Here is a 23,578-nt window from a genome sequence, read left to right as displayed (position 1 = left end):
TATCCATTTATATTGATTTTAAACAGGTATTCATACTAATAAAGCTATTCCATTGAATCAACATTTCGGCAAGGGCATTAAATATTCGCTGCACTGTGCAGTCTATTTTTTTTTTTTTGCATGTTACCATCACATTTAAATGCCGATTGCATTTGTGTTAGTATTTTTGCGCTCACATGTTGCCCATCGCATCGCAACGCAGCTGCTCTCGTTGCTTGTGTCAGTTGTTCACATTCGCTCTCTCGCTGTGCTCTCTTTAACACAGAGATGGAGGGAGAGCCAGAGAGAGAGAGAGAGCAAGCGTGTGAGTTTGGCATTGTTGCTGCATGCAGCGAGCAGCGAGTGAAGTCGTCAACTCTAACCCTCGTTACGAGTCCTTCGATTTGTGGGTTTTAGGGAGTTTCGCTTTTTTGGTTTTTGCTGCGCTGCGCTTAGCGCAACTGTACAAGGCATAGCAGCGATAGCAGCCGCAATAACAGCAACAACAACAACTACATTGCCATTAACAGCAACAATAACAGCGGCAGCAGTTTTTGCATGCGTTACCACAACACATTTTGGCAAAATGGCTACGGCGTCCGCGCAATACGTATACGCCACGTAGCGCCGCCATCACGACAGGCACGTGTCGCCGGCGTCGTAGAGAGAGAGAGAGGTAATGAGAGTGAGTGTGTAGCATCACCCACCTCATACACTCTGTCCCTCTCCTACTCTATTTCATGCTCATGCTCATTTGATTTGTTTATGCCGCACAGCTGTGAGGTTGCCGAAAATCATTTTAATCGCCACTTTCTTCTTAGAGGTGAATGTTAAGGGGAGGGGGAGAGGAGGCCGCCGGCTCAAGGTCGCTGTTGTTGTCCTGTTGCCCTGCTCCTCGTGTGTGTGTGTGCGTGCCTGCATTGACATTTTTATTGCCGTCAAGTGGCGACATTCAAAACTAAAATTCGAGTTACATTTGCCTGTTTGCCAGTTGCCCGCTGCCCGTTCCAGTTCTAGTTCCAGTTCCAGTAATTAAAATGGACAGACAGACGCGCCAAAAGCGTTGAGTGATGATGCACTGCAGTTGAGATGAGCACGTGTCATGTGCGTGACACGAGCTGGCGTAGACACATGCATAATAATCGGATGATATTGATAAATTATTAAAATAATAATAATAAAGATGACATGCAATTGTTGTTAATTGACATTTATTCTTGTAAAAAATATATTTAAGCTTAACAATTGTAAACGCTTGCTAAATAAAATTATATAATTTTATTTAGCATTTTGCTTACTTTGCTTTTACTGACTTTCCCTTACAAACGATGTTTCTTGCACCCATCTCTAGTTTTGGGAGATGGGGGAATAAGTTTGGCATGCATCAGCATGAATCACGCAAGCCTCACACAGCACGCAAAACAAAAATGACGCCAGCCAGTAGCACAGTGTGCCCCAGCCCCGGCCCCTCCCCTACCCAACACACCCACCTCCTCTTCATTACATTCCTTGAGTTTTACAACAAATTTTCTGCTGACAGTTCGCACCAAGCGTGGTGTTGATCGCCGACTGTGTGTGTGTATGTGTGTGTGTGTTTGGTGTGGTTGTTATAATAGATACGCGAATCGTTACTCGATGCGCTCATTTCCAAGGAAACTTTAGTCATAAAAATGAAAACAAAACTATGAAACAAATAAAAACAGCACACAATTTTGCTTTACGTATGGCATTTTATCAGGTGTTTGGCATTTGCGTATACTCGTGTCCTTTGTGTCCTTCGGCCTATTAATGTTTTGCCACGCCTTTGATTCAAAACTGTAACTGTAACTTTACAACTGTAAAATGGGTCGGAATTTATGTGCGGCATTTGGTAAGTAAAAGCTTTGCCAATTTTATAAAAGACATAGTAAGGTCGGCCAAAAATCTAGAAACCGTTTGCGTGTCGCGTATGCACCGCTAGCAAATACCCTATAACCTATAATGAATGTATAAGAAACTTGACAGAGTTGCAAAACGATATTTAATGCATTGGAAAAAAGTCCGTTTTCTGTCTATAGAAGAGACTGTTATAAGTTAGCTCGTATTTCAATTTCTACGATTAATATACCCCCTTTCTCACTCTTTTTTTTAATGGGCATCCATTGGACTTTGCCTTGCACAAGGGCCAAACGGACATTAGTTGTGTCAGTTGACAAACGGCTAAATGCTATATGGATATATATATGTCTATATATATGTATATAGAGGGCTAATTTAGGGTAAAGGGCACTTACTGCCATCAAGTTGGCGATGCCAAGGTCGTTCCATGGAGTTTTGCCCCGACGCTTGGCTGGCTGGCCTTTAATTAGCTTTAGCAGCCATTTCACATGGATTACTCATACGTAACGTTGTATGAACGAACGAAGAGAGGGAGGGGAAGTGCGCCAGGGGCAGAAGAAGGCGCCTATTGTTTTAGGCGAGTGCTTGGAGACTCCGAATTGAAAGACTTTTGTATGGTCAAACGTGCATGACTGCCACGTGTTTTTTTTTGCTTCTCTTCTTTTTTTTTGGTTTGTAAAAAGGGGTAAATAAAGTGTGCTTAATGTCAGGGTCAAACCGCAGTCGTATTTTGCTTTATATCGCATGCATTGGCTATATTGTTTAACTTGCTCCACTTAGTTGAAAGTAAATAGGTGTATGATATATATATGCACATATGCATAAATCAAATATATACAATAGAAAAACGCATTGTTTTCGCCACATATAGAAGCTATCTGCAATGCACAAGTATATATTCTGTATACACTCGGAAAAAAATTTTTTCAATAATTTTAAAAATATTATAGTTGTGACTTACTAAAAACTAAGGTTTGCATTTCTACTTTTTTGAATTGTTTTTCTGGATAATAAAAAATATTTCTAAAAAGAAATGAATAGAAAACATCGCCATATTTTCGGAATTTTTGATTTCACACAAGCCTTTCAAATTTTTGTAAACATTCTCTTCTAATATTATAATTTATTCTATAAAAACTATCTAAATACTGAAAATAATAGAAAAAAAGCAAAAAAACTATATTTTTTAAGTCGATGTTAATTTTATGGAGATTTACTAAAATTCAGCCCGATTTATTTTTCTTAGTGTATGTATTTTATTGAGGTATTTATACAATATTTACAAGTAATTGACATTGCCGACAGCTGCACACACTTTGGGGACACTGTGTCATTCAAACACGTGGCAAAGACAGCAGCGAGCAAACAACATCGAAAACAACAACAAATATTGACCTTGACTTGCCAGTTGACAATTAAAGTTATTTTCATTTGCAATCGGGGACATATTTATTAAATGACACAGAGCCAATTTGGCCAACAAACAATATAAGGGCAGGCATAAAGTATAGAAAAACATAAAATATTTATACGAAAGGGCACTGAAAAGAATATACGTAAATACATTCATATAAATATCTACATATGTAGGCCCAACTCGAATTCTTGTTTTACTACTTTAATAGTTGCAGCCAACTTAATTTCGCCATAATTTGTGCCATAAAAATTGATTTTCCGTAAAAGAAAACTGACATCGAAAGTTTTTTCAAGGGAAGATTGTAATTGGGCTGTTAAACAGCGTTGGATAATAGTTCAACATCTGTTAATAACAGCACAACAGCCACTTAAGCAGCCGTTAAGCAGCCAGTTCAACAACTGTTAACAGCAGTCCTAATATTAAATTGCGCGCTCTCACTCAATTAACAGCTGTTATTAAAGTGTGACCAGCTTAAAGAAAATCACACACAAAACTCTAGGTCAAGCAGGCAAGCTGTTCGTTTGTGCATAGTATAAATAGAGTAAGCATTCGAGCAGATTTAACTTAAAACTACTTACATAAATTGTAGCTCATTCAAATGGAAAAAGTGTGAACGTATATTTCGAAGACGAAAATCCCATCCCAAACTTGAGCATGTCAACTATCGAACGTATCATGCGTGACATGCGAACGTATCGATGACACACTGAAATGCAATATCGAAACATCGTCCATCGCAAGTGCTTACAGTTCTACTTTGTGAATCCAACAAGACGGTCATTTTATTCTTCGATGTTATTTGTCAATTCGCCGAAAGCACAAAAATATTGAACAATTTCGCGTGTAGTGTAAAAGTTTGCATCACTTAGCAGCCAGCATAAGCACATTAAACATTAAATTTTTTGCAACAAAAGCCATTGTTTTGTTTCATCCTTATTCTGATGTGTGCGTGTTGTGATAAGAAATCAGTGTGATTTGTTGTAGTTGCATAATAACCCCTCAACCATAATTCTAAAGCGCCAAAATCAGAACAACAACTAAAACGGAACGTTTACAGCAAAACAGGGAGAGAAAATAATAGAAAAGAAAAAATTCCATTGCGGTGTTGCGGCCGCCGTTGCCGCCGGGAAAAGAGCCGCTACCCGCCGGCCCAAAAGCCTGCTGCTGCCCGCTGCTTTTTTGTTGTAGTTGTGGGAGGGGGAGCAACTTCCAAGTGCGCGTTAATTAGCCAATCACATCTCACGTTCGCACACCAAAAGTGGAAACCACAAATATAAAAATAAACTCGATTATGTCCCAAAATCGTGAAACTTTGATACATTTGCTAGCCGGCGGGTAAGTGAAATACATTTTCAACTTATATGTTTATTGCGCCTTAAAACTGGTTTTAGTTTTGAGACAAAAAAATGTAATAGTAACGACGCAATTGTGATTTAGTTGGCCAACAACAATTAAACAATTGACCTGTAAATCGGGAAAGTTGGCATGTGGGCCAAAAACACATATATTAAATAACGAATCAAAGAAAGAAAGAAATATTTGATTGAAAAGCGGACAAACAACAAAAAATAAAAAAAATTGCACACAAACACATTGCTAACAATTATCATGCATAGTTCACGTGTGCGATTTATTTTTGGAAGCGGCGGGCACAAAAATAATTTCGAGATAAACGTCACACGAAATCGTCAATTTAAACAGACGGCAAACATGCACAATAAAATAGAAAAGCAAAGCAAAACAATAAAGAAGAAACCGAAACACACACATGCTCTCTCTCTCTCTCTCTCTCTCTCGCACACACACATTGCAGCCCATTTGCCATTCACATGAAGAGAGTGTGACATGCTCTCAAACTTGAATTCTAACTAACTTTCCAGTCTATTAGTTCTTGGAATAATATATAACAAATGCATTGCATTTATTGGAATTGATTGAGTTTGCAAACCGCAGCAAATTTAAATTTGTGTGAGAGAGAGAGAGAGAGAGAAACAGAGACGTAGTTGAGTTTTCAAGCTTTAACAAGCATTAATTGTGTTGTTATTGCTGTTGCTTGTTGTGATTACTATTTTTAACCCGCTGTGTTGAAATTTATTTTTATTTTCTTTCACACACCCTACGGCGTCGGCACTCCTTGTGGCATTTCAGTTTTCAGGCTCAGCCTTTTCGTTCCAGCAATTCCAGTTGGGAATGCACTCCAACTGGTTTTTTTTTTTCGTTTTGTTTTGAGTAGCGCAACTGAAATTCAATGCCGCTCACATTGCAAGTATATCAAATTATTGTTTTTCTTTTTGTTTTGTTTTGTTTCGTTTTGGTAGTGAAAAGTAGAGGAGGGTAAAAGGTAGGTGCAGTTCGGTGCTGCTTTATCAAATGTAAACAAGTGGGAAGCTTAAGGTGTCTGCTCTGATGAATACTCATTAGACGGTGACACAGCTATTTCATTATTAATTAATAACAATAATAATTGTAACAAATTGCATGCACTTGTAATTCGCAAGTGCTCCCAGCTCAAATAAATGTGGCAGGTCGAAGATAAGGTAGCAATCTTTTCCATTATTCGTCAACAACACCAACAAGACCAAAATGCAATTTGCCGGCCGGCATCTTATTAACCTCAACCACAGTCTGCACTCGCATATACATACTCTATATACATATATATATATATATATACTACTGAATATATATATATATATGTACTCAGTGAAAACAGCTTTAAGCTGAACCAGAAGCAAAGTTCATAAAATAAAGAAAAAAGGGACTCACGTTGCACATTTGCATTGTCATCCGCCCGATTTCCACCTCTCTAAGCCTTAAAACAACTTGAGCTGATTACCCCCCTGTACTGAGTGTACTACTTAAGTGGTACTACAAACATACATACGTAAGACATATGTGCCGAGATAAGTACAAACGTACGTAAATATATTTCTATCTATGTTCAAGTATTTCTAACCGTATCTATTATTTACACACGTTACTATCACATCCCCTGCATAGGGAAAAAAGAAAACAACCTTGCAGCAGTTTTATATATATATATATATACATATAGATGGATAGAGCATTGTTTATCATTATAAATAAAGTAAACAAACCGATTATGACACAAATGTCTACTGACTGTATATACTACATATATTTATTCTGTTTCAAGTTGAATGCGTTTCAGAATATTGTGACATTGCAACAGACTCATTAGCATAATTTCAAAACAAGTTGTTAATTATTTACAGGGTATATGTATGTCTAAAGACTTGTGCTTTCTTATAGATGACATCGGATTTGGCATAATGTTATCTTTGATCAATTTGGCCGTCGCTCAAATGTATAAGAGAGATTCTTATCTTATATGTTTAAGCATATATATTGACAGTCAATTTAATCCACTTCAAATTAAAAAATAAAATAATATCGTATTCTTAATCTTAATTTATGCAAAACTTAAGAGAAGAGCTGAAAAATTGTGCTTTCTAAGTTATCAAAAAGAATTGCGCATTAAAAATGATTCATTTAAATATAGAAATTAATTTTTACTTATTGTAGGCCAAACTTTAAAAGAATATCCGAAAAATTGTGCTTTCTAAGTTATCAAATAGAATTGCGCATTAAATTCTTCATTTAAATATGATTATCTATTATTCAGATATTAATTTATAGGGTATGCTAAAGCTTAACAGACGCAACGAGCTTTGTTGTTGTTGATGTTGTTTTCTTTTTATATAAAACTTTTGCTTTTATTTTATGAAATGAGGCAGAGAAGAGACAAATGCGGTCTGGCGTTCGATTTGTTTTGGTTTAGTCAACTAGACAAGCTCTTTCTGGCACATTGACTTGGTTGAAGGCAAAACAACATTTTGCTAATGAAATGCATTCAATAGAAAGGGAGGGAAAGCAAGGCAGAGAGAGAGAGATAGCGCGTGTGTGGGGAACATTGACGTGGGGACAGAAAAAAATAGCAAAGCAAACAAAACAAAACAAACAACAATGCCACAACACGTTTATATAAGTTTAAGTAGATCGCACCGAGTTATTTTTAGAGATCGTCAAAATTCAACTAAAAGTTGCATGCATCATCATAAGAGAATGCTTTGGAAGGTGTTCCGAAATTCTGTGCTTACTTTCATAGCCCATTTCTCGTGGTGAATAAAGATGCTTCTGGTTTAGTGTACAAACTTGTGGAGGGTATTATGACTTTGTCGTGAGGTTTGCAACGCTGATAAGGAGAACTCTCTCAGTTCGGTTTATATATTCTTGTTCAGCATATATTTGTCTACCTGTTTGTTTATATATTTTTATATTAGCTTGATTGAACTTGGAATATTCGACTTTAAGTTACAGCCAGTAGGGGATCACTATGTCATATAGCTCTCATAGTTCCCATTGGTCAAATGTTGAGTTCTTCTATGAATACCTTTTTTATACAACATTGGACTACTATATCATTAAGCTTTCAAGGGAGCAAACGATTCATTTTTTAAATATATAGTGAAATGTAATCTCCGGTGTGCTCAGATAGTCGTTTCGTTGTTTTGGACAAAGAAGTTTTTGGTTTTCAATGGGGAAATCGTTGGCATGTCTTAAATCACGTACACATTATTTTTGTTAATCTCTTTGCTTTCTCTCTTTTTCGTCCTCGGTAAACGTGTCATTTAAAACATAATTGTTTAATAATTATTTGTATTTAAAGGGAAATCTTCTGTTTGGTTAACTTTCGCCAGTGACAAATCGGAAAATTGGCACAAAAGTGTGTCAAGGGCGCCCGTATATATATCTATATATCTTTTACTGTTGAGAAAACCTCAGCCATATAGAATACAATAAATATGTAGATAGAATCTCCCGAAATTTGTGCGTATTTCTCTTGGCACATTAAGCAAACCGCCAAATTCCGAATGTGGGCGATAAGATGATTCTATTTAGAAACGATATAAATTGAATATATGCATATAGTATAAACATAGAAGGTCGCGTGCCAAGTTCAATGATTAAGAACATCATTAAAACCGTCTGTGTTTCTTATTAGATAAATAAAATTATTTAGTTATAGATAATTTCCATTTATAACGAATCTGAGATAATGCACAGACCTCCACGCAACTTTTAATAGTTCCCTCACTTTATCGCATTCTTCGAGTTGACACACAAAAAAAACCTCATGTCTACAAAACTTTCCATCGATTTCGTAATCTAAGCAGCAAAAAAAAAATCGCATTGATAACAAAAGTTTCGTCTGCAAAACGCGCTCGAAAAATAATAAAAGGAAAAGAAATGCTGATAAGATTTGCGCACTTCCATTTCAAAATTTGTCGTAGAGTAAAAGCCGCCGGTGGCAGATGACGCACCACGACCAGATATACCTGTGAGACACATCCATAATCACAACAGAAACATCAACACACTCGCTGACAATCGCCCAACAAAATACAATTACAAAAATTAAAAATTTGAATTAACTGTCGAGTTTTGAGTATCGAGGTGCGAAGTTCGTTTGCATTTCTGTCTGCCAAATTTTCCACTCTTATCTGGCGCGTGTTTGGCGTATCTGTCGTACTACGATTTCCGAGGCGATTCAGTCAAAAAACAGCTAAATCGACCATTAACCGGTTGCGTTTTTTTCTTTTTTTTTAAATACGCTTCATACACGAGAAGTAGACAAAAAAATAAATATAAATAAAAACAACAAAATAGCCAAAAGGCCATTGATTTTGCGCTAAAGATACGCCAACGCCAATGTCCGCATTTGAAATGCAATTCACAGCTGAGATGAGAGACAAGGAACGCGAAGATGAGGGTTGGATATCACTTGGCGCGTTTCGACTTTATAGCATCCAATACAGCTGATTGTGGAGCTCTTTTCAGCTTATTTCACACCAAAGTGTTGTTGAACTTGAGCGCCAAATCCAATTTATATATTTGCATTCTGCAAATAGGGAATTGTGTTGGAATGACTAGATTCTTCCAACGAATGGAGGGAATACTGATTCTCAGGGTCTTATCATAAAAAATGGGAAAATTAAGTTGTGCAAAAGTATTTAACAAGCAGAAGAATAAAGCAACTCCGACAGCTTATTGAACATATATTCTTGATCAGCACTGCTAGACGAGCCTATTTAGATATGTCTGGCTGTTTATATGCCTAGTCGAGATGCAGCAATCTATATTTTCTTTATTTGTAATTGAAACATTACGTATTATTTGTTGTTTTAAATGCATTACAGCCAGAACCAATTTAAATCCTAAATCTTAGACCGTTAAGAATGAATGAATATAATCAGTGTAATGTTCCAAAATATATATTATTGTAGCTAATCACATTTCCCCAAACTGTTAACGTAATCATGGCAAATAATTGCCATAATAAATCTCAAATCAAATTGTCACTTGTAAATCGAGGTATTGTATAAATATTTGATTACAAATAAATTGCCATGCCTTTTCTGCTTGTAATTTGTCAAATGTATATAATATATATATATATATGTATATATAATATATGTGTATAAAAATCCATTATTTGTCCATCTGTCTGGATGAGTTGGTTGGATTTGTTGTTGTTGCTGGCAGCACACGCAATGTTTTATTGAACGACATGCTAATAATGAAACTCAATAGTCGAGTGTTCTCGTTAACTTACTGATTCAATTTGTATAATAATTGCCATTGTGTGGCGCCTTTAATACACTGCGCGAAATGGTCGCTTAAATGCAAATAATGATATATATATATATATAAAGGTCTAACATTAAAAACGTGGCATGTTCAATTGAGCATGTGAACAGTTCTTGCCGGCTTTAGTTATGTCACACCAGATTTGATTTGAAATTGATGCTACCTATATAGACTACATATACATATATATAGTCAAAGCATAATGTGGCATGTCGTCGACTGGCTGACTGCCTGACTGATAAGCTCACGCAGCTGACAGTGTGCGGTGCTGGTAATTCATTCTCATTCGCAGGTTATCAGATATGTCGGGTGCACCCCAAGCCGGTTCGCACCGGTTTGCACTTGGCCCTGCCATAATCTCAAATAGATTAGTGAAATTGTTTACTAGTGTTTTTTTTTCTAAATATATATATTCCCGGGGGAGCAGCCAGCTGCTAGCTAACGACGATTGGGCCTGATAAGCATAGAAAAACTTTACGACTATCTTAGCCAGACAAGTATAAATTTCAGAAATCAGCCGGATTTTTATACCATATACCAAATGATATAGTGGCATATACAAAGTTTCATAGGGTCAAACAAGAGACAAATATATTTAAATGATATATGAACCCATAAAGATAATTAGATATAAGTACATTCAGTTATATATATACAATTATCTTGTCATGCATTTAAGGTGACTTTTCGTGTCACCCATTGAACAAAATGGTTTTCCCTTTCCTTTGTTTGCTGACGTTTTGCCATCGATCAAACTTTAGCTCTGATTTTTTGTTTATTAATATATGAGCCTGCCTGACAATCAGCAACAAGGAAGCTTTTTCTTTCAAAACTCACGAGGGTCTTTTGTTCGTCGAACTCATTGTCAGAATATTATATACTATAGATTAGGTTTTTTTTTGTTGTCGTTGGCCAAGCGCCAGTTTATATATAAAATTATTAGATAAGAATGTTTCCCTTTTATCACATAATATTGGCAAATGTTTGTTGTTATTAGGCAAGGTCTGGGCTAATTTAATTACCAATTCTGTGCAAAGTGCGGAAAGGCAATGGGAATGTGGCCAAAATGATATCATCTTCATTTAATCCAGCAGCCACTTTGAGTGTGTTGAGTCAGAATTAAAAGTAATTTTTAAGTGCATTAAGTAAATTGCAATTAAATTAAGTATTTGCGCAGTTTCCGGTGACTGACTTGATGAAAAGTCCATAAATCATAATTGAAATGCACAGAATGCCACGAGGAATGTTGTAGGTCATAATAGATAAGTGTATTTGGTATTTATGGTCTATTGCCAAATTGGTTTTAGGTTTTCAGCTGCTCGTTTGATATTTTTGGCTAGATTGTTTGAAAATGGAATAATTCTTCTAAGACCATCACTACTGAATACACAGCGTTTGCCTTAACGAGAGATCACGGTAATTGTGTTAATGTTCAATTGCCAAAAATGTTTTAAGTTTCAGCTTTTGAACATTGGCAATCAGTCAAGCATTTTTCTTTAAATTCTTCCAAATTTTCAAAAAAAAAAACACAAAAATTTTCCACTGCATATTCTTAGAATAATTTCGATTTTCTATTTATATGGGCAACAAATTGAAATGTCAACTATAATTAACTATAGTGCAATTATGTGTTTACTAACTTACAATTTTTTCGTTGATATATGCTTATAGATCCGCTGGAACCGTTGGTGCTGTGGTAACATGTCCCTTGGAGGTGGTCAAGACCCGTTTACAGAGCTCAACGGCGTTCCTGTCGCCGTCGACACGTATTGTTGAGTCCGCTGGCGGACCGGCGAATGGTGGCGCCTCCGAGCTGCTGCGGCCCGAACAACGACGTAAGCTAAGCACAACGATATTACGTAACAGATCACAGCCACAGGTGATTGGGGGTGTGCGTAGGGTAGTACCAAATTCTTATTATTATTATTTATAACCATATCACACACACACACACACAAAAACACATATATATATACTCACAATCATAATCAGTATATCGCATATCGTTGTCCTTTTCGCGTCTGATTGTTGTGTGTTTGTGCCATTCGATAAACTCATCTGCCATCAATCGCTTTATCGCTTGCTCAGCTTTAACCTCAATTTTACTGACTTGCCAGCATTTGTTTTAAACCCAACAGATAATGGCCATTTCACATTGCGGCATCTCATCGACAACCCCAAAATCTATGAGCATTATGCAGTGCCTGCGGTAAGTGCAACAAACGAGTAACTCTTTTAATTTGTTATCGATATCAAATTATCGATTGCTATCGATTGTGACTCTCTTTTATATAATTATTTTGTTTCAACTGTTTCGCTATGTAAACGTTTTGTATTTTCCATAACCGCATCCATATTGCTGTACTGTTTTTCCAGTTGAACTTCAAGCGTCCTTTCAATACCCAAAACTCAATCTGCAATTCTAATTGGAAACAAACGCAAAATTCTGAGTTGAAAATATCCCATTTTATTTACAAAAATTCCACTGGCACATTTTACAACACTGGATTTGAATACAAATGTACTATTTCGTCTTTTACTTAGCAACCGTATACAATCTCTCTCTATATATATACAATTTTTGTTTGGCTTCTAGACACATTGTACAGAATGAGGGTCCCAAAGCGCTTTTCAAAGGACTCGGGCCAAATCTTGTCGGCGTGGCACCGTCGCGTGCCATTTACTTTTGCACCTATTCACAGACAAAGAACTCGCTCAACAGTTTGGGGTAAGTACACCAAAAGGACACAAAATGAGGTGGGAAACTAAGATAAACTGAGATTGAAGCCATTAAAAATTGGGAATATAAGTTCTCGTATATCATTATTTCAATTTGCGACCCGCCTTGTTTTCAATTTGCATTTCGTGCTGTATATTGAAAAGAACAGACACGCAATTTGTCATTTAAATTCAGTCTAATGAACCTCCCCGTCTCGGCTCCGCTCCCCATTGCAGATTCGTTGAGCGGGATTCACCGCTTGTGCACATTATGAGCGCTGCCAGCGCCGGCTTTGTATCATCGACAGCGACAAATCCGATTTGGTTTGTGAAGACGCGAATGCAGCTGGACTACAACTCCAAGGTGCAGATGACTGTGCGGCAATGCATCGAGCGGGTCTACGCCCAAGGGGGCATTGCTGCCTTCTACAAGGGCATCACTGCCAGCTATTTTGGCATCTGCGAGACGATGGTGCACTTTGTCATCTACGAGTTCATCAAATCCAAACTGGTTAGCAATAACTAATTAATTGTGAATCCCCTTAACTGACTATTGTTACTACTCTGTTGCAGTTGGAGCAGCGCAATCAGAGGCACACGGACACAAAGGGTTCACGTGATTTCCTGGAGTTCATGATGGCTGGCGCCGTATCCAAGACGATTGCCTCCTGCATTGCATATCCACACGAGGTGGCACGAACGCGTCTGCGCGAGGAGGGCAACAAATACAACTCGTTCTGGCAAACGTTGCACACCGTCTGGAAGGAGGAGGGACGCGCTGGACTTTACAGGTGTGTGTCGTTTATATATAGTGATTATAAATTGTATAAGATCATGTGTAAATTACCCGCAAATCACTCTGATAATCTTCATTGACCTGTTGATAGCTGTGTGGAGTTACCCCAGCTTCCAGTTGAATTAGATTGGCTTAAGGGAATCCCAGATGGCATATGACATCTGAATATTAAAATATTAACACTGCTACTATTTGTTTCAATTTTGCAACGTATTTATTTCACATATGGAATTTTCATAGTCTCAAACATGTCAAAAAATTGAGAATTATAGTCAAATATACTTTTTAACACCTTAATTCTTAATTTTTATATGCGATGGATGGTGCCTGGAGCAGCGCATATTTTATTTATAAACAAAGCGAAATGCTTTAAGCGCAATTTTTGTATTTTTGTTCTTGCCTGCTAATTTTGTATAATAACGAACCACCCACGATTTCTGTGCCTGCCCAGCTATATTTGCCAATGTGAAAACCAAGAATCTTTTGCGACGCATTTTGTATCTATTTGTTGTTTGCCTTCAACTAATTTCATTATCAAATATATATACATATATGCTGTTTGCATACATTTAACATTCACGAGCACTTAAAATAACTGCTAAATGTTTGAATTAACTAATTGAATCCCTCACGTTTCTGTTCTTCTGTTTTTTTCCGAGAACAGAGGCCTGGCCACGCAACTGGTGCGACAGATTCCCAACACGGCGATCATGATGGCCACCTATGAGGCGGTGGTTTATGTGTTGACGCGACGCTTTAACAATAAATCGAATGAGTTTTACGATTTTTGAAGTCGGATATGCGGCCACGCCTATTAGCGCCTATACCAACCGCCCGCCCGCCAGCCCGCCTCCCAAACCGTAACGGACTAGTTAACAGCGATAAAACCAATCTGTGTATAATGATGTAGACGCGACTGCTGCAACTTAATATTGTAATTTGTAATCTAATTGTGGTTTTCTAGACGATTTAACCAACGAGCGCAAATTTCGTTCAACTTAGCTCCTAAGACAACGAACTCGATAGACTTGATGAGACGTTAGAAAAATAAGCGTAAAAATCCGCACGAATTATTTTCTAAATTGCAAAAGGATAAAAAGAAACTAAAACCAAGGCCAAACAAAAAAGGAAAAAAAAACAAACTGAAATTGTAACTTTAAATGACTTCAATTGAGTTGAAAATGTTATCAAAATTTAAACAAAAAAATAAATAAGAAGGCTAATTAGTGAAAACTTATGTACATTTACACATTAAATTATCGTTGATATTTTGATATATATTCACTTGTACATATAGAGATATAAATAATTATGCTGTACAGTGTAGTTGAAGAACTTAGTTGAAATATGCCGCTCAGAATATTTTTGTATATAAAAGAAGATTGCTTTTGATTTAATTTATCTTGTTGCCTTCCTAGTAGTTCTTAGTTGATAAGCACAATCTGTAGTAATACATCCGCAGGATTAGGATATATGCTGTGTAGAATTAATCCTGCGGTCGCAGTCATTAGGCGCGCAAATCTGTTGCCCAAATCGATGCCGCCATATCTATATACACACATACATATACATATATATATATATATATCGATATAATTACTCTTATAAATTCGTACACATATGTAGAATCGGTGTGCACTATGCAGCGTATACGTAATTGTTGTGTTAAGTTTTCTCAAATGCGATATATATTTTAGTTACTATTAATCTATCATTACTATTAACGGATACGTTGCTGTTTATTTAGTGATTAATAATATATATATACATGCCACTATATTTTATAGTGCCTTTAATCGTATTTAATTAATACCGAGCAAAGAACGAAACAAAAAAGTACTGTGAATATTTGATAACAATCTAATTGAGTGGTGAAATCAATAAATATAATTTTTTGTTTAAAAAAATGAACATGCTTCTAAGTTAAGTTAAAACATGGTCGGTCACTTGATAAGACAAGTCTGTGGTACTATTTTAATCTTATCTGCATCTATGTCTCCGCTCCATTGAGCATAGTCCAGTGCCGGGACGTAACAAAAGTTCAAGAGTACTCGTAATTTTTATTTTAGATTAGATCGAATATTATTTTTATCAGTTTAAATATCGTTACAAATGTCGATTAGAAACCCCGCTACATTTTTAAGCTTTCGCGCTTAAGTTGTATTTTGCTTGTCCCACAAAATGGTCACACTGCAAAACGATGACAATTCGATAATTGCAGTTATCGATGTGATACGAGGGCGCAGCAATCAACAAGTGATCGCATCACTGCTAGCACTAAAACTCAAATTTTCGGTGTTTACGTTTGCGTGCGTCGAGTTTTTGCCAAAATACAAAAAAAAAAGAAACAAAAAAAGTTAAACCAAACAAATAAATAATCAAATTTCGATTAAACTTTGCAAAGTAAAATAAAGTGGTAAACAGTGAGAATTAAAGTGTGCGCATGCGCCACTTGTTTGGCCTCGATAATCGTAATCACGCTCCACATCCGCTTATTGTTGTATTCTTTCTAACCCACTCCCAATTTCCAAATGCGCATTTTCTGATTTGCATTCGAATGCGTTAGGGCGAGTGTGTGTGAGTGAGAGAGAGAGAGAGGGCGAGAGGATGCTGCTCAGTGAGCTGCACTTCTGGACCACGGTGCGCGATGAGGTGCGCATCAAGAGCAGCGATTTGGGCGCCTTTCGTTACAAGCGCCAGCGCGAACTCGCCCACGAGCTGACCCTCGATCTGGCTAAGCGGGACTACACGGAACGGCGCAATGGGCTCGCCGTCTTGAAGAACAGTCGCAAGGCAGCTGGCCGCCTGAAGGATAATCTCAAGAAACTGGAGGATGTGTTGCGCACACACAAACTGGTGCACACGGAATGGCAGGATGCGGCACAGGTGTTGCTACTCTTCGACAATGGCATCATTGCGCACATCTGTGTCGATATCTATACGGGCGACATTCTGCGCATGGTCTTTGAAAAGTATCTCGTTGGCAAACTGGCCGCCGAGGTCATTACCGATGGTGAGTGTGTCTCTGTGTGTGTGTGTGCGTGTGTGTGTAAGCTTTGTTATTTCCACTGTTGCCCGGAGAAATTTGCATTTCTAACAACTCAAATCGACTCCGATCCACACCACTCGCAAGGCACTTTCCCAGCCACAAGAAACAACTGCATAAAACAACACATTCCATATGCAATTATTGTAATTTTTATAATACCCTGCACCCATTACGATATGTGTGTAGAAGAGGTGTATCTTAAAGTTGTCAGCATTTATGTAACATAGCGAAGGAGATCTCGGTCTGTCTGTCAGATTCTCCAATCAGATCAGGCTTTCTTTTTGATAGGTAATCAACCGATTTCGCAGTATCGATATATTTGTATGTATATGGATTTCCAATCTTTCGGTTTTTGAGTATATTTTTATAAACCACAAAATGTTGTAATACAAGTATATTTTACAGATTCCAACTCAATACTTTTGAATACATCTTTATTTTAAAGGTAACGATTATTCAGTATCGATAATTATCGATTTATAACGCAATACTTCTTAATATATATTTTTAATACAGATCTGTTTAATAAGCATCCATTATTCAGTATCGATAATTACCGATATCCAGGCCAAATCCTTATAAATATCGATTTCATATGGCTTTTCTGTTGACGAAATCTTGGAAACACAGCACTTGTTGCAAATATCAAATTGATTCGCAATAAGCACAAAAGTTAAAGTTAAAGAAACCTCAAGCTTTAGTTGTAGGGTATTCGGTAGTCGATTACTTTCGAGTTGGGCACTCTTACTTATAATTTTTAATTAATCAGTACGCGCGCACGCTTTCATGTTGTTTTTTTTTCTTTTGATGTGTTTTGTTTATGCACTTTGTCTTCAATTTTTTTTGTTTGTAACTTGGCAGCATTTTTTACACGTTCCCACATCGTCTTGGCCTACAATACGAACCAGCTGACGGTGGTGCTGCTGCAGCGTCCCAATCTGCGACCGCTGGGCCCCGAGAAGATTGCCAACATGGATCCCCGCATATTCCATGTGATCATTCCGGGTGCCGCCTCAGAGCGTAAGCTGGCACGCCATCTAACGGTAAATGGCAGCTTTGATCTGTTCGTCGTCTGGACGCAATCCTCCCAGAACGAAGTCTATCCCTGGCGACCCACCGTACGCGATCAGGATCGTGCCAACATACACATCTTCAAGATCAAGGGGTAAATGTCATAAAACTTCAAATTCCAGTTGGAGAATCCAATTTAAGTTTAACAAACAACAAATATAAATTTTAATTTCCAACAAATTAAATATATATAATTATAAATATTATTTCTGTCAGTTGGGTTCTTAGTCTTCGCTTTAATCTTTATTTAATTATCTATAGATAAATTCTGTTAGTTGGATACTAATTCATCGCTTTCTTATTTAGTTTACAGCTAGAATCGATAGCCTATTGCTGGTCCGAGAACGATCCGTTGTGCGTGGACTTTTTGCGCAGCTCAGAGAATCAAATCATCACACTGGAGCAGAAGGTATCCCGCAAAGGGGACATCAGTGCGGAGATCTGTTCGTATGAGCTGGCAACGGGTAAAATGCAACGCACGGCAATCACCTCAATTGCGATGGGCACCCAAATCTGTTGCTTCGCCTTCAGTCCGGATCAGGAGAAGTTATTTCTGGGCAGCATCGATCGCAACATATGTCTGCATGATCTGGTGCTGCAGACAACCAAGTATATCAATCAAATCGAGATTGTGCCCACACAGTGTGCGTGGCACTGTGACTCTGCGCTCCTCTGTGTGGCCAATGAGCGATCCGTGCTGCAGTGCTTCGACTTGGCATTGGCGCCCATTGGCAATCAGCTGGTCAGCGAGAATGTGACGCCGCTCAGTTTGCTGGATCTGTCGCACTATTTTGCCACGCAGCCAACGCTGCTGAGCATTGCATTCAGTCGCAAGCCGGATTTGGGCAGTTTCACGCATAGTTATGCGCAAACGGATTGTCTGCTCCTGTTGCTGTACGAGCAGGGACCGTTGGCCTGCATGCGTATCTTTGGCGGTACGGGCATGCGCGGCGACATCCACAACAGTGGCCTCACAGCGGATGTGATTGCCGATAAGTATCTGCGTCTGCAGCAACCGGAGCGTGCCTTGAATGTCCTCGCTGCCCTCAATTGGGAAACCTATGGCGCCATGTGCCTGATCACACTGCACAAGATCGCCAACTATGTGTTCTTTGGAGGCGATCAGAGGCGGATGCGTTTCGATCTGATGGCCAGAGCATTGAAGACATTCGCTCACACACTCTCCGAGGATACGAAGGATGAGTTTAGCGATCAGGTCTATGATCTGAAAAGACGCTTCTGCTTCTTTTTACTGCGGTAAGTTATAGTTGCGGAAATTACTTTGAAATTGGAATTATCGCTCAGAAATTGAAGCTTCCACGACAATCTTGAATATCCATTTTAATGAAATATATCATTTAATTTAATATGTAATATTTTATTGCTGGACAGTTCTAATTTCTGAAGGTTTTTCTGAGACTTTAGCTACCCTAAAATACTCAAACATTAAATATGAATTCAATTTTTATCCATCTCCTCCACAGCAAAAATCTATTCAACGAAGCATTTGAGATTGCCCATGATATCGGGGACTATGATCTGTTCATGGATCTGTTCAATTTGACAAAATGTATTGGCAGCTTGAGCGAATTTGCGCAGGCCGCCTTCAGTCAGGCCGCAGCCATAATCCATGGACAGGATCACATCAATGGCAATCTGAGCTTAGCTTTGGCCAACGATCTACGACCTGAATCCGCCTGCTCGCAGTCCAGCTACTCGACGCCCAGTCAGCAGGCGCTGAAAAACTATGTGCCACCCTTGCCCTCCTTCAAGTCCAAGATCTTCAATGCCGAGATGATTAAGATAAACATACCCAAGCCGGAGCTGCGACCGCCGGTGCCAGAGCTGCGGACAACCAAATTAAGTAGCGCATCCACGACTACATCACTGGTGGCGCTCGCCCAGAAAAGTGGCAGCCAAGCGACGCCGCTGAAGCATACAAATGCGAATAGTGAGCAATGGAAATTTTATTCCTTATTTGCCTTCCTAATGTTATTTGTCTTTTTGCAGGCAATGGCTGGTCACAGGATGTGCCCGATCAGACAGTTGGCTTGCCTCTGCCCCTGCCCCTGCCCCTGCCCAGTACAATGACAACACGCCCTGTGAGTGCCTCGCAGCCAACGTCTTTTGTGGATGCACAGGCGACACAGGCTCAGTTGGCTACACTGCAACAGCAACAGCAGCAGCCGCAGTTACAAGTGCAACCCACTCTCTCATATCAGCCCAAGTTTTATCAGCATCCACTTGTGTCTGGCAATATACCCGCTATGCTGGGCACTGAGGAATACCAAGCAAAGCGAATGCTGCTTAAGAAGCCGACAGCATCCATACTCTCGAATGCAGCAGCGACACCAATCAATGGCGATAGTCCAGCAACGGCCAGCGTCAAAACGAATCCAGCCGAGAAGAACAAAGTCAAGTTTTCGGACACCATACAGGTGGCTGTGGTGCCGGTAAGTCATCATCGTCATCATCCTTACTTGACTGCCAAAGACTTTCCAATTCTTTTGCTCTGCCAGGAAATACCGCGTAAGGAGAAACCGATGCCGCCCAAGCGAAATGGTTACTCTCGACCCACGGCGCGACATTTAACCAATCCCCGCAAGGAGCTGGCTGACAGCCTGCCGCTTTGCCATCCAAACGATGAATACCTAAAGGACTTCAATCCAATAAGCACAAGTACATATATATATATATATATCATTATTGTTGCCCCACTTATATGCACATCTCGATTGCAGATGTCAGCAAGCCCCCAACACGTCGCCGGGAGGAGGAATCGACGAGCAGCAGCAAAGCCACGCCGAGCTCATCTTCTTCCATCAAAGTGGTGCATTTTGGTGTTGTCTAACCGGATACATATACATATATTTTATAGTGCAATTAATTAGACTAGATTAGCTTACGGATTCCGAGTGTCTTCCAAGTGCGTAACCCGTTGCCGTCCACTTAGTGCAAAGCTTTAAATAGGAAAGTTCTCCTTTTTTATACATAAATATTTCTTGCTTTCTTTAAACTTTATGCAGATTTAAACTAGATTTTAATATTTGAACATATGCCAAAATCAAAAACAAAAACAGTATGCGCCTATTTCTTTTTCGTAGGCGTGGCACCGCCCATGCGTTCCAGTTCCGCCTTGAGATCGAGCAGATCCTTATCGGGCACATAGCGACGCTCCTCACATTCATCCGTGTGCTCCGCCACAGTCAGATGAACGCCCTCCGGCAGCGCTGCCTGAGCAATGCGCAGAAATTGTGGATAAACTGGTGCATCCACATTGCACAGCTGCAGATTGCGTTCATAGGTTGTCAGCTTGTAATCGGATTCGATAACCGTCGAGTTGGGCCGTAATCGCTGCACTTGCGTCTGCTGCGGCGGCAGCGCATAACAATCTGAGACATCCAAATCGAGATATTCCGCTACGCTGTGCAGAAAACGCTGATAGCTTTCGAGCAGCGGATAATCGTAGCCCTTTATCTGCACATTGAGGCTCTCATATTGCGGGTATTTCGGCTTTAGTGACTAAAAAGACTTTTATTGAGTATTGAGAGGAATAACATTATTATTTTACCTCCAGATAATCAGGCTCATAAACACTGTAGCTGCTTTGTCTAATTATGGTTACTGTCGGCTTTGGCAGCTGCAACGCTAAGCGCACCGTGGGCAATAGCTGCAATTGTTTAACATATTAGTTTTTATACATATATTTAGAGTTTTTTAATTGTTATTTACTCTGCGCAGCATTTCTTGATTGAAGTATGAAAGGCAGGTTATGTCACAACAGCTGTTCGGCAGAGCACAGTACACGTTCCGTCTGCATGTCAAATAGAAGTTAACCACATTTACAAATATTCCACTCAAATGAATTGTCAAAATTGTTATTAAGTAAATGTATTGTAAACACATGCATTTCGTTCACTTACAATTGCAAAAGCAAACAAAAGAATAGATTTTAGCTGTATACATTGATAGCAATAGCCAAAAGTATCGATAACATATCGGTATCAACACACCGCTCCACTTTCCACTGAATAGCAATTTGTGAAGAAGACATTGCTGATTTCTTTGCATAAGCAATTAAATAAAACGAAAGAAATAGAGAGAAATATACATACGAAACAGCAGAATGGAGTCGACAAATGGTAGGAATGTGGCATTGCTCGTACTTTGCCTGTGCGCCTGCTACGCACTGGCCTTTGAGGGCAAGGAAATACCGGCCACCAAATTCGGGCAAAGCGTTGCGCCAACGATGACTTTTCTTTATTGGTAAGCTGCAAAAATATGCAGACTAACGGCAGACTTGACTTATATATCTATCTCGCTTATCTTTCGATTATGATTTCACCTTTTGTACAGTTACTCATGCGGCTACCGCAAGGCATTCGAGGACTATGTGAATATACTGGGTGAAAAGTATCCACAGATACAGGTGCATGGCGACAACTATGATCCGCCCGGCCTTAATTATTATCTCTCTAAGCTGATTTTCGCCCTCAAACTGATCATCATAATTTCCGTGGTGAGTTCGACGAGTCCGTTCGCCTGGCTGGGCATGAACACGCCGGGCTGGTGGAGTCACCTGCAGGCCAATAAGATCTACGCCTGCATGATGATCTTCTTTCTGGGCAACATGCTCGAGGGCCAGCTGGTCTCGTCGGGCGCCTTCGAAATAACATTGAACGATGTGCCTGTTTGGTCGAAAATTCAAACGGGTCGCTTTCCGGCGCCGGAGGTCCTATTTCAAATAATCGACAATCAGCTGCAGTTCACCGAGAACGTGCAGGAGAATCCCGACTTTGTTAAATAATAATAGTATATGTAATTCAGTGCGATTCGAGCAGGAGAGAAGCGCCAAACTTGATGGCCTTTAGAAGAACAACACCAAAAATATAATAAATGGAAAGAAAGGGTTACAACTGGAACTGGACAATTGGACAATTGGGTTGGGATTTAAGTCAACGTGCATAATTCGATTTATCCTCTTGGTTTATATTGCGTAAATAATTATGTATGCATATTTTTGCTTTCAATTTCTGTATAATGTGTACTACCTCTATATTATATCTGTATCATCTACAAATTCCCTCTTTCCTCCCCAGAAAAAATTTGTGTATTTAATTTAGTCTCAATAGTTTGTGTATGCACTCTGTTTTATGGTTTATATCAAATAATGTAACACTTGTAAAACTTGTTAATCGCAGATGCTACCAAATATATGCAAAGGCGTATCCTTTTACATTCCATTATTTTCTTTACTCTCTCTTTTATTTAATGGAAACGTTTGAAATTCTTGTATTACAAATAATATGATTGATTCTTAAATGACCCGTCTAGAAAGGACATTCGCTTCTTAGCTATGAGTCAAGTATTTCCTTATTGATCACATTTAAAGGTCCATCGATTGGTCTTCAAGGATTTACGGGATTTGACAAAAAATGTTGGGTAAAAATTACACAAGGGAAAAAATAAGATAAATCTAAATACCCTGCGTAACTTGGCAATTTTAAGGACTATTGGGATGTCCTTTGTACCCCTGATTCGAATAAAGTAATAAAAAGGGCGAAAATCTTAAAATCAGCTGAATTAACAGGACATTTTTAAAAACAGAAAATTGCTCATAACTCGGATATATTTTTAAGGATCCTAGCGAGTTCTATGCCAAACTATTTATTTTGATCAGACCTACCAACTGACCAAAGGATGTCCACATCGTCCTTGCAGTTGCCGAGAAAACAAGGCTTTTTACGCTCATGCACTCAGCGAGTGAAATTTTTAAGTGTATGACGCCGTAATCCCTGAATGCGGTTCGATATAGTTGACCCTTACGATTCTAATGCATATCCTTCGAAAGTAATTAAGGATTTGCTCAAGTTAGAACCTTTTTTTTTAGTTTGCACAACGAATGTTAATGTTCGTCCTGTAAGCATGCTTTGATTTTTGTTAAATGGATTCTTTAATGATTTTATTTCTTATATTAAAAGTATGCTTTTTATTTGAA

The 23,578-nt window shown here is 38.7% G+C and overlaps 4 protein-coding genes across 5 annotated transcripts; 3 read left to right on the top strand and 1 right to left on the bottom strand.

Annotated features, from left to right (window-relative positions):
• Window positions 1-3,925: 3,925 nt before the first annotated feature.
• Window positions 3,926-15,362, top strand: LOC6561501 (mitochondrial carrier protein Rim2). 2 transcript variants are annotated; one of them, XM_001988970.3, is made up of 7 exons: window positions 3,926-4,609; window positions 11,618-11,825; window positions 12,085-12,155; window positions 12,543-12,674; window positions 12,902-13,175; window positions 13,238-13,455; window positions 14,125-15,362. In XM_001988970.3, the coding sequence occupies exons 1-7, from the start codon at window positions 4,566-4,568 to the stop codon at window positions 14,249-14,251; spliced, it is 1,074 nt and encodes a 357-aa protein (XP_001989006.1). In that variant the 5' UTR covers window positions 3,926-4,565; the 3' UTR covers window positions 14,252-15,362. The 2 variants fall into 2 exon arrangements, with proteins under 2 accessions (XP_001989006.1, XP_032592541.1); XM_032736650.2 differs by having other exon boundaries at window positions 11,618-11,846.
• Window positions 15,363-15,677: 315 nt separating this feature from the next.
• LOC6561566 (WD repeat-containing and planar cell polarity effector protein fritz) lies at window positions 15,678-20,662 on the top strand. The gene is made up of 7 exons (XM_032736649.1): window positions 15,678-16,473; window positions 17,371-17,674; window positions 17,887-18,837; window positions 19,065-19,531; window positions 19,591-20,033; window positions 20,100-20,259; window positions 20,322-20,662. Exons 1-7 carry the CDS (start codon window positions 16,068-16,070, stop codon window positions 20,429-20,431), a joined length of 2,841 nt encoding a protein of 946 aa, XP_032592540.1. The 5' UTR covers window positions 15,678-16,067; the 3' UTR covers window positions 20,432-20,662.
• LOC6561567 (39S ribosomal protein L48, mitochondrial) lies at window positions 20,579-21,377 on the bottom strand. The gene is made up of 3 exons (XM_001988972.3): window positions 21,313-21,377; window positions 21,152-21,250; window positions 20,579-21,102 (listed from the first exon to the last, which is right to left on the bottom strand). The coding sequence occupies exons 1-3, from the start codon at window positions 21,322-21,324 to the stop codon at window positions 20,668-20,670; spliced, it is 546 nt and encodes a 181-aa protein (XP_001989008.1). The 5' UTR covers window positions 21,325-21,377; the 3' UTR covers window positions 20,579-20,667.
• A 10-nt stretch (window positions 21,378-21,387) lies between these two features.
• On the top strand, window positions 21,388-22,826 carry LOC6561568 (thioredoxin reductase-like selenoprotein T homolog CG3887). The gene is made up of 2 exons (XM_001988973.3): window positions 21,388-21,846; window positions 21,937-22,826. The coding sequence occupies exons 1-2, from the start codon at window positions 21,707-21,709 to the stop codon at window positions 22,385-22,387; spliced, it is 591 nt and encodes a 196-aa protein (XP_001989009.1). The 5' UTR covers window positions 21,388-21,706; the 3' UTR covers window positions 22,388-22,826.
• Window positions 22,827-23,578: the final 752 nt, after the last annotated feature.

The sequence above is a fragment of the Drosophila grimshawi genome, unplaced genomic scaffold, assembly GCF_018153295.1.
Source record: "Drosophila grimshawi isolate 15287-2541.00 unplaced genomic scaffold, ASM1815329v1 contig_1377, whole genome shotgun sequence".
NCBI classification, from domain to species: Eukaryota; Metazoa; Arthropoda; class Insecta; order Diptera; family Drosophilidae; genus Drosophila; species Drosophila grimshawi.
Note: the sequence above shows the minus strand (reverse complement) of the source record. Positions and strands in the feature narration are given on the sequence as shown.